A 14,450-nucleotide genomic window follows, 5' to 3' on the forward strand; every position below is an offset into this window, starting at 1 on the left:
GTTACATAGCCCTTGATATCCACCTGATCAAGAGGAGGAGAGGGCATGGGCAAATAGCTACTCTCTTGAATAGGGGCGGATCTGAAATATGGACGCTCTCAAAATATGGATATGCATGCTCGAGTCAAGAGGGCCAGAGGATACTAAGTAGTTGAATTACAAATATTACAAATCGTGATTATATAAAACGAATTTGCAGTATAACACAAGGAAGTCGGGGGTTGAAAAGGTGCCACAATAGGGGGAGCATTAGGGTGTGCGATCATCCCATCTGTTTTTGTTAAAGGACTTCTGCTTGCTTCAACATTGCAGCATGTACAGTACATACACTACCTAGGTATAGAAAGAAGAGCGATATGGAAGGGCGTAAAACATTTGGCGTTGCAACGTTGAGTAGGTACATAGATGTCGCGGTGATAGGTAGAGCGGCAGCACAGAGGACGAGATGACAAAAGTCACAAACTTGGGGGACGAGCACAGCAAAAGTGATAAAATAATCTTGTATTTGGTATTAGAACAGAGCAGGCATCAGCCAGAGATCTGCAACTGCAGAAAATAAGGAAAAATCGCGTGTTTGCACTTGGCATATCATCTATAATTACAGTGCCTTCAATCAGCACGCTGTTTCTTCCTTCCACGACATTAAATACACAGGATCCTTGTCCCGTTTCCCATTTCCCGTTCATGCAAGTCATGTATTGTGATGGCCGACTATTGACCGTACGAGTCCCAACCCCCGGGAGTCAAAAAGATGGAGTTTTTGTCCTTCCATAAAAATAGTGTTATTTCGCTAATGATGGTATCGAAGTAGAACGCCCCCCCAATGCATACATATCCCTTTTTCAAAATGCTGGCTGAGGCATTTTGAAGGTTTCGCTACTGTTTCCTTAACTTACAAGGCGAGGACAGCTAACAAGACAGCTGCGAACGCCGAGCCGAAGGCAACGCCAGTCTGGGATCCGCTGTTGGCGGTAAGCAGAGTGGGCGAGGCAGTGGGGCGGGTTCCGTTGGTTGGTGCTGCGACAGTAGCAATGGTTGTCTTTGGTGCTACTGGGGCATTGGTGGCAGCAGCTGCAACAGCGGCTGGGGTACCAGCAACAAGCTCTGGGACAGGTGTAGTCTGACCCTCGGTGGAGACGGTGGAGAATACAACTTGAGGGATAGTAAGGGTAGTGGAGAGAACGCTCTCAACTGAAGATGAGGGGACGATAGATCCAGATGATTCACCCTCGGTGATGGTGTAAGGAACCTGGATGGTGGTGACGACAGTCATGGTGGTCTGGGGGATGGCTGGGGGTGCGGTTGGGGCCTCTCCGGCAGCGGTGCCAGCGGTGGTTGGAACAGCTGGGCCAGTTGGGGCACCGGTGACAATAGCAGGGTTGGATGGGATATAAGGAGCGCAGATACCCTGGAAGAACGACTTGGCTTGGGCGACCTCAGAGTCACTGGCACCATAAGAGGAGAGACATCCGAAGACGTTGTTGACGAATTCGGCGCTTGGGCAGTAGCAGGCGTGATCGGTGTTGTCAGCGCAGCCGACAAGGAAGTTCCATGTGTTCATGCACGAAGGGAGAACCTCTGGGCAGGGAGCGGGGTTGACGGGTCCGCTGGGTCCAGCAGTGGTGACTGGTGCCTTGGTTGGCTTTGGCTTGCCAGTGCACTTGTTGCAGACGGTGGATGTCACGGTGACCTGGATTGTTGAAGTGGTGATGCCAGTCTCAATGCTAGTAGTTCCGGCAGTGGTGTGGGTGGAGGTGAACGGGCAGACGGTGGTGGTGTCAACAACAACAACGGTGGTGGTAACATCCTCTGGAGCTGGGGAGGTAGTTGGGGATCCGCCAGATGGGACTTCTGAGGACCCAGCAGCTGGGGGTGCGGTGGTTCCAGCAGACGGGGCAGCGGAAGACTCAGCAGCAGGAGGTGCGGTGGTGCCAGCAGATGGGGCAGCGGAAGACTCGCCGGCTGGGGGTGCGGAAGTTCCAGCAGAGGGAGCAGCGGAAGACTGGCCGGCTGGGGGTGCGGAAGATCCAGCAGATGGGGCAGCGGAAGACTCGCCGGCTGGGGGTGCGGAAGTTCCAGCAGAGGGAGCAGCGGAAGTTCCAGCAGCTGGTGGGGAAGATGAGCCAACAGCTGGAGGGGAGGTCTCGCTGGAAACAGGGCAGACAGTGGTGGAGACAGGGATGGTCACCGTGGTGAGGACAGTGGAGTGAGCCGGGCAGTTGGTAACAGTTGGCGCACAGCTGGTGATGGTCGAAACCGAGGTGGTGAAGATGGTAGAGGTAGTCATCTGAACAGGTGTGGTTGTTGGTGCAGCAGGGCTGGTCTCCTTAGCTGGGCTGGTCTCAACAACAGGCTTGGAGGAGGAGGCTGCGGCAGTGGTGGTTGGCTTTGCGACTGACGTGGTCGACGCACCAGGAGTCTTAGATGGCTTGCCTGGCTTGGTTGTTGGGCGAACAACAGGAGTAGTAGATGAGCCGCAGTGGAAGCTAACGGTGTGGATGCCGATGCTGCAGCTCTTCTTTGGGGGAGGTGACTTGGCTGTCTGGGTAGGATAGACAACAGTTACGGCGGTTGCACCACCACATTGGGAGTTCTTGACCACGGATCCGCCCTTCTTGCAAGGTGAGATGTGCTTGCAGCTGGATCCACCGGGCATTCCATAGTGGAACTCAAGGTCGCAGTCGAATTCAACAGATACATGGAATTGGTCGACAGAGAACGGCTTGCTGCCCTTGGAAGAAGAGCCGCAGGAGAACGAAGGTGCCTTCGACTTATCCGAGTGGGCGGTACCGGTGATGCACTTGGAGTTGGCGAAGGTGCGCTTGGTCAAGTCACGCTTGCTGTTGCTGCCGAAAGAGTTGGCGCAGTTCCAGCCAGAGAACTGGATGCCTCCGTATGAGTCGATAGGACCAACTGGGACTGGGTTCCAGTTGAAACCACCCTTTTGCTCAGGATTACAATCATTGTCGCTGTTGGTTGGGCAGGTGAAGGACTTTCCTCCTCCAAATCCTCCAAACTAAGAAAGCCGTCAGCACGAGGCACGTGTGGAGGGAGTACATATGTATGCTTGGTACTTACAGTGGCAGTTGCGGTTTGCAGGCTAGAAGCCAACGCAAGAAGGGTTGAAAGACTCTGAGTCTTCATGGTGAAAATATATAGCAGTGCTAATCAACGAAGGGTTTGAGAATGTATTGTACTGTACTATGCAGATAGTGAGCGTCGAGCGAGTGTACGATATGAGTTTTGATATTTGGAAAAGAGAAAGAGAGCAAAGAAGCGAATGACTTTGACTCTCGGACAGGGTGATTTGAACTGAGAAATAGGAAGAAAAGAGCAAGATTGGATACGGAGAAAAGCAAGAACTGAGTAGAGAGGATTTCAGGATTTATTATATCTTTGGAAGTCGTTGGCTCTGAGCCGGCCACCGCCATAGCCTCTCTCCTGCTTCTCCTGCCCCTCTGGCCCCATGCCGCCCAGGGGCCTTGTCCAGCGGGCCCATGTGCTATTTAGAGGCTTTGCGATCATGATCCATGCTTTGCGCGCGCGTTGGGCAAGACCATGCGACGGCAGAGTGCCTTTTACGTTTACCCCTTTGCAAGGGTTCAGCGAGTTCGGTTTCTGCGGCGAGGGGTGGAGATCCAAACGGTGGGCGCTGGGCAAATCAGCGGCCCCCGAGGCCCCGAACCCATGGCCGTGAAACAGCTTCGACCCCTTTCCGCCAATACATAGAGAGTCCTAGAGAGTCCTAGAGAGCCCTAGAGAGTCCTTTTCAAGCCTTAGACTCTGAGAGGCCGAGGAAGAGTCGAGCTACTGCAGGTACGGTGGTCGCCGCCAGGGTCTTGAGGTCTTGATTCTCGAAGGAGCCAGGAGCGAAGGCACTGAAGAGCCCGCAACGCCAATGGATGCCTGTCGATTCGACCGATTTGGGCCTCCTTAGGCGTGAGTACCGCCCCTGGTGCAACTGAGCAAGACTGCAAGTGCGGTTTTCCCCACTCAAGCCTCCCCCAGTTTGGCGGCCATAGGAGACTTTGCACAGATCGGCAGCGAACAGGCCGGGAAAGGGCGAAGGTCTCAGTCCGGGTGCAAACAGTTGCCTCCGGGCACATCTTTTTGTTGGCCTGGGAGTCTCGGACTCAGCGACGGGCGATTCGCGGCTACTGTGTCTTGGTTTGTAACCTTTGTTGGGCATAGGCGCTATGAGCCTATGAGCCTGTTGGACCCCGAAGCGTTCTCGGAATCCGAAGAGAAGCACTGGACGGGAAGCCGCTGGACTTCCATCGCCCTCCAGCGCGCGTCTAGGGTCGGCCTCCAAACAAAAACTTCTCGAATTCGCGAACCCGGTAGCTCCTTCAGGAGTAAGGAGGAGTCAGGTCAGGAATAAAGAGCGGTCGTCCAACCGAAGCCCAAGTGGTTTTTTTTTAGCAACGCGGGCCCGCGGTTAAGGGCGAATGCCGTACCTGCGATGGCTGGCGCTGACCTCCACCAGTAGTCCAGGTTGCGCTTCGCTGTTCGGCGCCGCTGCAATTGGATCGAATCAATCGGATGGCGCGTTTCACGGTCCGGCCATCAGATCGAGGAACTCCAACCACCAGAACTACCGTTGTCTTTGGATGACCAACACAGTTACACCATCTCCACCAGCTCGAAACGCCCATCCAAAAGCAACGGCCAACTGGCAGCTCCTGAGGAGGAATCTCGTACCTCGTGCCTCGCCCATTGTCAGATGGCAGTACAGACTGCACAGTCAGTGCTGCACGACACCCTCCACTACTGGCTGCGGATTCTGCACACATGCAGCGCTGGAGGATGCGATGGCAGCGATGCTGCTGCACGGCAATAAACCCCCAAATTACCCATCCATCTGTACAACCGTCGTACTACAGTACGTAGGCCGGCCGTAATGATGCCGCAGTGACGGACTTGGGGGCTCTGGCAAATAGCAAGTAGCAACTGAGCACTCGTACTCTGAGCACCTAGGTATTCGTGAAAAGCAACCACAGTACTTCGTACGTACTCTGTACTCCGTAGACCCTGTGGAGGTGGTCCGGAGAACGGCCCCGTCGCTCGGTGACTAGGGCATGACTTGGTAAAATGAAGCTATACTTTGTACAACTCTTTGGGCAAAGCCACTGCGTGGAATTGCCAGATAGAGGACATACCCCGAGGGCACCGGCTCTAGTCGTGGGGCCTGAGCAGAACCTCATGACTAAAGGCAGCTAGCATTGACTAATTGTCACTAGAACACTAGAACACCAGAGTCAAGACTCCAAGTCTGCGCACGTACTCCTGATCAGACTGGCTAATTCCCAAATAGCAGCGCTGTCAAATGAGCACTTCCACAACCGGAAATCGCCTACTCCATGAGTGCAGTCCAAGAGCCCAATAATAATCCGGATGTTGTGCATAGCGTTTTGACCTCAGGATAAATCCAGCATGCAGAACGTGCCGGCCATCCTTTGCACAAGTCGACGCTCTCCTGATCTGGGTGTGACCCTGGGATGAGCAGATATATCCTGGAGTCCTGGACCTGATTCCTCCGGCTGTTCCTGCGTCGTGCAGCTGCATCTGCATCCCCCGGGACTAGACATGACCTTTTGGTCCATTTGCCACCGATACTACGACGCAGTACGTAAGTACGAAAGTACGAAAGTACGAAAGTACGAAAGTACGAAAGTACCTACTGCCCAGCACCCACGTCGTCGCATTGTCCACTTCAGCGTTGCACTAATGGTCGTTCGACTTGTCGACTTTCGACTTTCTTCTTCTGGCCGGAGAAAGCGAGTGCCGTTAGTGCCGCTAATAATACGATACGTAATGTACAAGTAGTAATGTAAATGCCTTGCTTCCTTCGACAACACCGAGTTGTGAAATGAGTTGCTGCAACCTCGTGACTGAATTCAGATTAAGTCTGTGGAGATGAGTCGAGTTATTCTCCGTAGGCAATATATATACCATACCATCCTCTCGCACTATCGACTGCTTCCACAGTAGTGCTTGGAATTGTAATTGTGCTCTGTACAAGAACGGAAGTCCTGTAGACGAGGTTCGTACTAGATGCCATATCAGCCGGTATCATCCTCCAGCCTCCAGGCGGCCAGTCAACGTTGCGCTCGGTGGCTCTCTGCAATTGTGGCGCCCCTTTCCACAGGCTTCCCCCCCTCCATCGTCCACAAGCGAATACCACCACACGAAACGGATCAGGCGGCTCGCGTGGCTTTGGGCTTCTGCACGCTTGGTGCTTTGCACTTTGGGGTTCGAGCTTTGTGTGACCATGAGCAGAACACGCAGACGGTTTCTTGCCTCCCGTGATTCTCATCATGAAACACGATGGCGAGAACGGCTTTTCTAGGTGGGTTTGGATCGAGGCTGTGCAAGACAGAAAAAGCCGTATGAAGCCATATGCAATGTGCATGTGGGCTTCGGGACACCAGATGCGAAACTGTTGGCGGATTTATCTTGATTGACTTTCCCACCGTGGTGGTCCGAGTTCTATGCTTGTTGCGGTTCCCGATGCTGGTCTCGTTTTGCATTGTTTAACTTTGTCGACAGAAATAAACTCAGCTGTCCGTGGTGGGTTCATTCTCCTGAGCTAGAATCCGGATAGGAGAAACGTCCGAGTGGGAAACATCTAGTTCGTTCGATCTCTTCGTTCGACCTCTCCGATACGGTCGAATGTTGAAACGAGGCTGAGTTGTGTCAAGATCGACCGACAGCATCTTTATGCTTTGATGCTGCCCATGTTGTATATCCCGCCGGTTATGCAAATCATCGACAGCAGAGAGCTATGCAAGGAGGCTAAGCCTGGGCCCGAGTGCGAGGCTATCATGCCCGTCAGCCTTCTATAGCGATGGTAATCTAACAGCTGTAAGCTCGCAGAGATACTACGTCGTCAGCTCACAGAGGTGCTACGTCCATAAATATATGCGTACATTGAGCCTGAAATCTGACAGCGCATCGTACAGGTAGGTGGTGTTGTCAACGGAAGGGAAGATGCTCAGTACCCTCTCTCAGGTTCTCATTTGAAGGCTATTCAACCGCTGAACGTAGTAGCAAATATTCCCTATCATTTCATCCCAACCTCGCCCATCCCCACCAGCCTTCAAGCTGCTCTCTCCACACCTCAAGTATCAAGTTTAAATCTGACCGGACAAGTCACTACCACAGCTCCACAGCTCCACCCCACCATCCACTCCTCCTCCGTCCAGCATCAGCAAAGGATTTCCTCTGTCTGACCAACTGTACCGTCAACCCTCAGAACGTTCCATGGATCTGCCGCTCCCACAAACATGAAAAGTTCATATAACTTTATTAGAAGCTAAAGGAAGGCGCAGCTGAAGCAGCGGCCTGGAAGTGGGAGTGCTAGGCCATGGTGCGAGGTTGCGAGGGTGGGGGCTGGATGACAACCTCCCACTCCCATATTGATCAGGATGCGAATGGGTTGGAGGGGGGGGGCTGTCTCTTATACACATCTAGATGTGTATAAGAGACAGGGGGGGGGCAGGTTGCCAGGGAGGTACGAAGACTGAGTATCATGGCACGCCAGACCCTCGGTTGGGTAAGTATACTTAATTAATTTAATTCCTAGATGCTATTTACACTTTTAGACTATCCAGAATGGAAAGAAGCTGACTATTTAATCGATTGAACTACTTTATAACGGAAATTTTTTGTACCAGATGGGCAATGGAACGTACGGCCGTTCTTGTGAGCCGTAAAGTCGCGGTAGGAGATTGAAGAATAAGATTAACGTCTCGAACATTAACTGCGAGCCTTGAGCAATGACTAACAAAGTGGAAAATTTTGAAATAGCAAAGAAGGGTAATAATGTAATGCACATATAGAGAATATCAGAGAATAGCGGCACAGAAATTTTGATATTACTATACCTGCCGAGTTGTGCCAGTCACAGTTGACTGTTTCTTTTTGTTCTACCACTTCCGAGGTTTATTTGTTCTTCGATTCATAGGAGACCGTAGAAATGGGAGGAAATATCAAAATGAATCCGAGTAAGAACTAAGAGATAGTTCACCGTAAATTTACTACTATAGAGTGGCATTAATTTGCTTAAAAGAATTCTATGGTATTTTGCGTTTACTGGTACGCCTTATCATCTTATCATATCGAGAACAAATACTTAGGGATTCTCAGAATTTATAAAACCATATCAAAATCTTAAAACATTTCAAATTCGCCATACAATATAGCAGAAAACTAAATATACACAATTACTACCCTATAGCCTGTACCAACCTTATTTTTAAGTGCCTACTACCTTAAAAGTTTTCTCGTTGAAGGCTATTTCAAAATAAATACTGTATTAGATAACACATCTTTTCCATCCCAAGAAGGTTAATTTTGCAATCGGTATCAGACGAAGAGCGGTGAATGGTTTGGGAGGTAATGCTATTTCGAAGAGAGCTCCGTTCGCATAGGGATTATTGATCAAGTGGACAACAAATTTGAGGGTCAATATATTTCCAATGCCCAGTATAGGTCTTACGTGTTCGCTATTATTCATTGCACGATTTGTATTATTTGACTTGAAGATATTGGGAGGTATTTAGACGATGGTTAGGCGTTAGGCAAGAACCTTACCGCCAGTATACCTAAAAGTATGAATTTGATCCACGATAAACGAGCTTGGCCTTCGCTTGTTTGAGAACAGCAAGCGAGCTAATCCAACAGCAACAAAAAGAAGAAGAAAATAGCAAAAGAAATACCCAATTATCAGTTCCAAATGGGATACCGAGAAACTTCCCTCTGTTATCTCTGGCGGAGCATCCAGGGTCCTCCTAGGTTGTCTGTTGATCAGTGGTTCAACCTCGGAAAGGCGTTAATATCCCCACTGCACCAACCGGCCTAGTCGCCTGTCTCCAGTTGTTAAGGGAATTCTGCTTATTTTGATATATATAGTCTTGGATTGAATGCTGGAGGGGTAGTGGGGTAATACATATATCTGCATCAGATGTTTCTCTGGTCTGCCGTAGCCCGAATGCGCCTCGCAACGTCACAGGCCAAATCCAGGTTCGCGACAACCACAAGGCTAGAACCGCTGCCTGTTGCCAACCTTATTATTACCCAAACCTACAAGTTCCAGTATCATCAATACACTACACCTCGCACCACAAGACGCCTTTCAATACTGCCATCTTCACAAACTATCGCCGTCATGTCGGGACTCGAGAAGGCACTCTTCAACCTTAAGGTAGGCCCGCGCATATCTGCGACCCCCAACTTGCGGCGATCACGGAGGGGGAACGTCAGTGGGCAACTAGTCATATGCTAATGGAGGATTCATAACAGTTCACAGCAAAGCAACTCAACCGACAAGCAGCGAAAGCAGGCAAGGACGAGAAGACCGAGAAAGATAAGCTTAAGAAGGTATGGCGTTACCCCGCCTTCCTGGGAATCAATCCCTAACCTCATTGGCAGGCAATCCAACAAGGCCACGGCGACATCGCGAAGATCTATGCTCAAAATGCCATCCGCAAACAGAATGAGAGACTCAATCTACTGAGACTCGGGAGTAGGATTGATGCGGTGGCTAGCAGGGTGCAGACTGCGGTTACGATGCGCCAGGTTACCGGGAGTATGACGAATGTTGTGAGGGGTATGGATCAGGCTATGAAAGCTATGGATTTAGAAAGGGTATGTTTACCCCATATTGGCTTTGTTCCACCCTAGCCTTATAACTAATGTGGGGGATACCCAGATCTCAGCAGTAATGGACCGCTTTGAAACGCAGTTCGAGGATCTCGATGTCGCAACTGGCTACTACGAGAACGCAACGACTTCAGCAACAGCGGTGGGCACACCGCAGGAAGATGTGGATAGGCTCATGAATCAAGTGGCGGATGAGGCGGGCGTAGAGCTTAATCAGGAGATGGAGGGCGCGAAACCTGTGGCTGCCGCGCCCGTGAAGTCCGGGCCGACGGAAGTAGAGGAAGATGGGTTGGGTGAACGTTTGAGGGCTTTGAGATCGTGAAGAAGAGGCCTGTTGGGGGTATATATGTGGACTCATGATAGATGTTTGGTTGAGGCATGGCGTTAGGCTTTCAGGGGTTTAATCTATTTTTTATGCTCAAGGTGTGCAATAGGAATGGCGAACTAGGTATGTCTCCATATTCTCCATTTTTGACACTCTTTGCTCGTATTAAGAAATCAAGACGTGAATTATAAAATTCTGTACTGAATATGCCTAACTACCAGACCCTGCTACTTTCATTTATGACATTATGCAGCAAGCTGGACGGTGAGATGAACTCGTGTTCGGAATCCTAAAATATCATCTCATCTTTTCTCCTCGCGTCAGGATATTTTCCAATCCTCAGCAGCCTTTGCACTCGTATCTAGCGCAAATGCTACAAACCCTACCCTAGCACCTGGTGTAATCGCGTGTGTATGGATACCATTCGCTAACTTTTGTTCTGACCCGTTAAAATTATATTCAGACGCCTAAGCTTCAGTTTTCCAAGTGAAACTCTATATCCCTTAATAAAACGAACAAAAACAAAGAATAAAAATGCAAAAATCCAGAAAGCCCCCGAAGGGGCCCGCCACTGGATAAAACCAGACGCACTGAGTTTTACTTTTTTTTGGCTAAGCCTTTTTTGAGGTTTCTCTAAGATAAAGACAGTAACTCTCTCCGACCTCGCACACACAATTTGATCCGTACCACTTCGCCAAGTGGCCAGCCCTTGTGTCGAGTAATAGCCTTCTACTTATTTGAGTTTATAAAGTACAGAGGGTGGGTGTGGGCAATTCGGGCGGTGAAAGGAGTAGCCGAGGCGGTGGCTATTGCTGCGTCTATCCTCTTCCTTTTCAGCTTTCTGTCTACAGGTAGGTACCTAGGTATACTAGGCTTAAAAAAACATTTTTGTTTTAGAATGTGGGACTTCTATCTATTATAGGAAAACGCGGTAGCGTTTTAATTTTATTATATGGCCCCTATCCAAAAGCTAAGAGAAACTGGACCGATTATCTATATGTTGTAATGGTTCCTATTTCATTCCATCCCCCTGGAGGTTTTGTGTTGATGGGATATTCACGCTTCTGGTTTACTGCGGATCTTGAATTTCGATAGACAATACCGATCTTGTGGACTGGGGAAGTTAGCAATTATCTGTCATATATCCCACATAAGCAAACTAGCCGACTTAGCAAAAGGAAAAGCGAGCTATTAAAGAAAAAAATAGCAAAAGAAATATCTCCACGGAGCGTTGGATACCGAGAAACTCGAGCTGTACTACTCCCTAGCCTCTTGTTATCTCTAGCAGAGCACCACGCCTGCCTAGTCGCCTGTCTCCAGTTAAAGGAATTCTGCTTCTTTTAATATATATATTTAAAAACCAAAGGTGACCAGATATTATCTAGGTACTGGACATGGCGTCGAATACCCAGACTGGCTTTTGGAGCACTCTCCTGTTCTAACTTGCCGTTCAGTTTAATTACTTCATTTGCATGCTCTGGAAGTACTAATATATAAAATAGGTGGTATAGAGAAAAATGCAATTATTGTATACTACACACAGAATTGTTGTAACGATTCTAGAAAGGGAAGTTCGATTTTAGCTCTGTTAAGGCCTTCCTTTAGAAGTAACTTGGATATATAAATTATTCCAAGAGAAACTCGCAAATATCCCGACCTTTCTACTTCCCATCACTTTTGAATAGAGGAATTGCCGTAAGTGAAATTTGAGGAAATGAAATTCGGGGGAGACTATATAACGAGCACGGCAGTCACCCCATTTTCAACGCGGTTGTAATATGCCTCTCTGTCTTGCACCAAGGACTATTAAGTATTGTGCGGTATGGCTTTCAACAAGGAGCTTAGAATCTCAACGCCTAAAGCTTGTTTTTTTTCATTATTGCGCTGTTAAGCATCGTGTCTGGTATAAAAATACGATACTCTCGTAGCTATCTCCAGTTTTAAGTTTCCACCGTGACCTGAGATCTGAACATCGATACCCAGTTTTCGCAACAGTCCATTAACGCCATCTCATCATGAGAGAGATATATATTTTCCATTCCTTATCGTTCAATCATCACTCATTCTGAGGTAATTTTGCACACCGCGTCCCTTAATACCCCTAAACAATCTTACAGTAATTGGCTGGGAAGCTGCCTTTTACGCCCCGAAGTTCACCCTCCCACCAGTCGTCAGTGCTGTCCGTTTTCTTGACCACCTTGATCTGATCCCCTTCTCGGAAGCTTAGGTCACCTTGATTCTGCCCCTCGAAAGAGTATAGTGCTGTGGCATACAGGCCAGAATTTTGGGATCCAATGCGTTTAGGTGGTGGCGGCGGTGCCTTCTTCTTCGCCGCGGCAGAGGCACCCATGTTGGAAGACCGTTGGAAGTAATCCATAGTGGGCCCCGCCGGTGAGTGGCTTGCATATGAGGAGACGGGTGTGAGGTGGGTGGAGTAATCTGGACTCGCATATGTTGGCGTTGGTTCAGGTGACGGAGATGGCTCAGGTGCAGGCGGTGCGACTGCAGGAATGGAAGCTGAAGAGGGTATTCGCATACGGGCGTCACGGGTCTCACTGGCATCACGAGCTTCCATGTTGGGGGAGGCTGGTGCAGAAACCTTGCCTTGCGATGACGCCCGTCGGGAGAATCCATTGCGAACGTTCAAGCCCGTTATAGACTTGCCCGGGGTGGGGGCGCTTCCAAGACTCATGGATTGATGGACCACTTTTCCTCGAGCGATGCAGGTAATCCTCTCTACCTGCTGTTGGATCGGCTTGAAATCTTGACCCCATACGGACATGACGTCTTCCATCGAGGGAGGGGGCGATTGAAACCCGTTCTCCTCGCAGTAATTGTGGAGGATTGTGTAATATTGGGCTAGGAGCGTGTTCTGAATCATAATTTGGACAGCTAGCAGATGAGGAATGATTGAAAAAGCGGCCGCTATCAAAGGAGGGAGTTTTTCTCGCAAGCTATCGTCCGCAACTTTGAACGCCTGAATAGACAATTAGCACGGTGAAATATCAGTCACCAAGGGAGATTGTACTTCGGAAGCTCGTGCCATCTCCTCCTCCGCTTTTGCTAATGCGACATTTTCACGATCAGTTCGCTTTAACTTTTTCGCCTGTAGACTGTTGACTTTGTCCATATGACGCTCCCAATCGACTCTCTTATTCTCCCGCTTCTTGATGGTTTTCCGTAACGGTTGCAGGAACTCCTTCGCGTCTCCAGCGGGCTTGATTATACGGGCATCCACCATTATGACTTCCTCCAGGAGATCGGTCTTTAGCTCCCCGTACGCCTCTTTCAATTTGGTAGTCCGGTCGATCTGGGATTGGGGTGTGAGGGCTGGCTCGTGGCCATGGCCATCGCTGGCACCAACGATCGGGTCATATAGTTCTTCGAAGAGGGACACGGTCCCTAACTGGATAGTGAGGATGGATACCCAGGCATCTCTCCAAGCTTTTGATGCCTCAATTATCTATGCAACAAATTAGCAGTGCTCTACAATACCGCGCGCGTGAATCCTGGGCGCATGATAGACTGAGGAGGGTTTGCACTGCACCACCAACCTTCGTGAGCATTTGATCGGCATCCTCGAAATCATTGAGGAATACGGAAACTTTCGCGGTGTTCGTGCCTCCCTTGCCTCTCGCCTTAGCAAACTGGCGCTGCATAGAATTCATCGTGGAAGCAATGGGCAATCCGCAATCCGCAAGCTCAAGACGATATATGTATATGTATATGTATACGTCTATGTCTATGTATCTGTTGGTAGATAGCTGCACTGAGTCCAGATGGCGCCTGATGAAGGTGGGGAAGCTGACCACTCCGTACTCGATTCCAGTTCAAGATATATTGGAGGTGGAAGAACACACACAGGAAGACGAGCTGCAGTTGGATGCAGGATTTCACGGTCTAGCCAGTCGGTGCACAGCCTCGAAGGTGCGAGCAAAGGATGTACGGAGGCGTAGTAGGAATGTTATGTTGGAGTCATGTTGGGGGCTGGCGCTCGGCGGGTTTTCGTTACCTTCCTTGCCTTGCTCTGGAACCTGAAACGGGTTTGGAGATGCGCCGTAGTCAGTGTCCACAGGCGGGGCGGAAAATGACAAGCTCCCGTGGTGTTCTAATTCTGGGGATAACTAGTGTTAGTGTACTTCGTAGATACTGGAATAATACTCCGTATGGCGTGGAGCCTGTCCATCAACAAGCGGATCTACAGTAGAGTTCAAGCAAGATACCCAAGGTACCTGATTATTAGCTGAACTAGGTGTAGAGCCAAAAACAAGCAATTGCTGGACACCTGCCTACGGACTCGCGGGGCAGCGGCAACGGTCTCGAGTCGTCGGCAATCCAACATCAGGCAGCGAACAACAAACCATAAGGGGAGGCATCATCCCAGTCTCCCAGTCTCGCACCGAGGATTTTCCCTGATTTGGCTGCGGCGCCTTATCGCACGTGACCACGCGCCCCGCCATGC

At 49.8% G+C, this 14,450-nt stretch overlaps 4 protein-coding genes across 4 annotated transcripts; 1 reads left to right on the forward strand and 3 right to left on the reverse strand.

Annotated features, from left to right (window-relative positions):
- Positions 1-892: 892 nt before the first annotated feature.
- BP5553_01572 (uncharacterized protein) lies at positions 893-3,144 on the reverse strand (the record flags this gene model as incomplete). The annotated part of the gene is made up of 2 exons (XM_032010195.1): positions 893-3,016; positions 3,079-3,144. 2 exons carry the CDS (start codon positions 3,142-3,144, stop codon positions 893-895), a joined length of 2,190 nt encoding a protein of 729 aa, XP_031874249.1.
- Positions 3,145-3,769: 625 nt separating this feature from the next.
- On the reverse strand, positions 3,770-4,793 carry BP5553_01573 (uncharacterized protein; the record flags this gene model as incomplete). The annotated part of the gene is made up of 2 exons (XM_032010196.1): positions 3,770-4,347; positions 4,478-4,793. 2 exons carry the CDS (start codon positions 4,791-4,793, stop codon positions 3,770-3,772), a joined length of 894 nt encoding a protein of 297 aa, XP_031874250.1.
- A 4,376-nt stretch (positions 4,794-9,169) lies between these two features.
- Positions 9,170-9,985, forward strand: BP5553_01574 (putative vacuolar protein-sorting-associated protein 46; the record flags this gene model as incomplete). Its single annotated transcript, XM_032010197.1, has 4 exons — positions 9,170-9,205; positions 9,304-9,381; positions 9,433-9,648; positions 9,713-9,985. The coding sequence occupies 4 exons, from the start codon at positions 9,170-9,172 to the stop codon at positions 9,983-9,985; spliced, it is 603 nt and encodes a 200-aa protein (XP_031874251.1).
- A 2,104-nt stretch (positions 9,986-12,089) lies between these two features.
- On the reverse strand, positions 12,090-13,656 carry BP5553_01575 (Uncharacterized protein; the record flags this gene model as incomplete). The annotated part of the gene is made up of 3 exons (XM_032010198.1): positions 12,090-12,965; positions 13,017-13,451; positions 13,543-13,656. 3 exons carry the CDS (start codon positions 13,654-13,656, stop codon positions 12,090-12,092), a joined length of 1,425 nt encoding a protein of 474 aa, XP_031874252.1.
- Between the last annotated feature and the right edge of the window lie 794 nt (positions 13,657-14,450).

The sequence above is a fragment of the Venustampulla echinocandica genome, assembly GCF_003357145.1.
Source record: "Venustampulla echinocandica strain BP 5553 chromosome Unknown scaffold_0, whole genome shotgun sequence".
Taxonomy (NCBI): Eukaryota; Fungi; Ascomycota; class Leotiomycetes; order Helotiales; family Pleuroascaceae; genus Venustampulla; species Venustampulla echinocandica.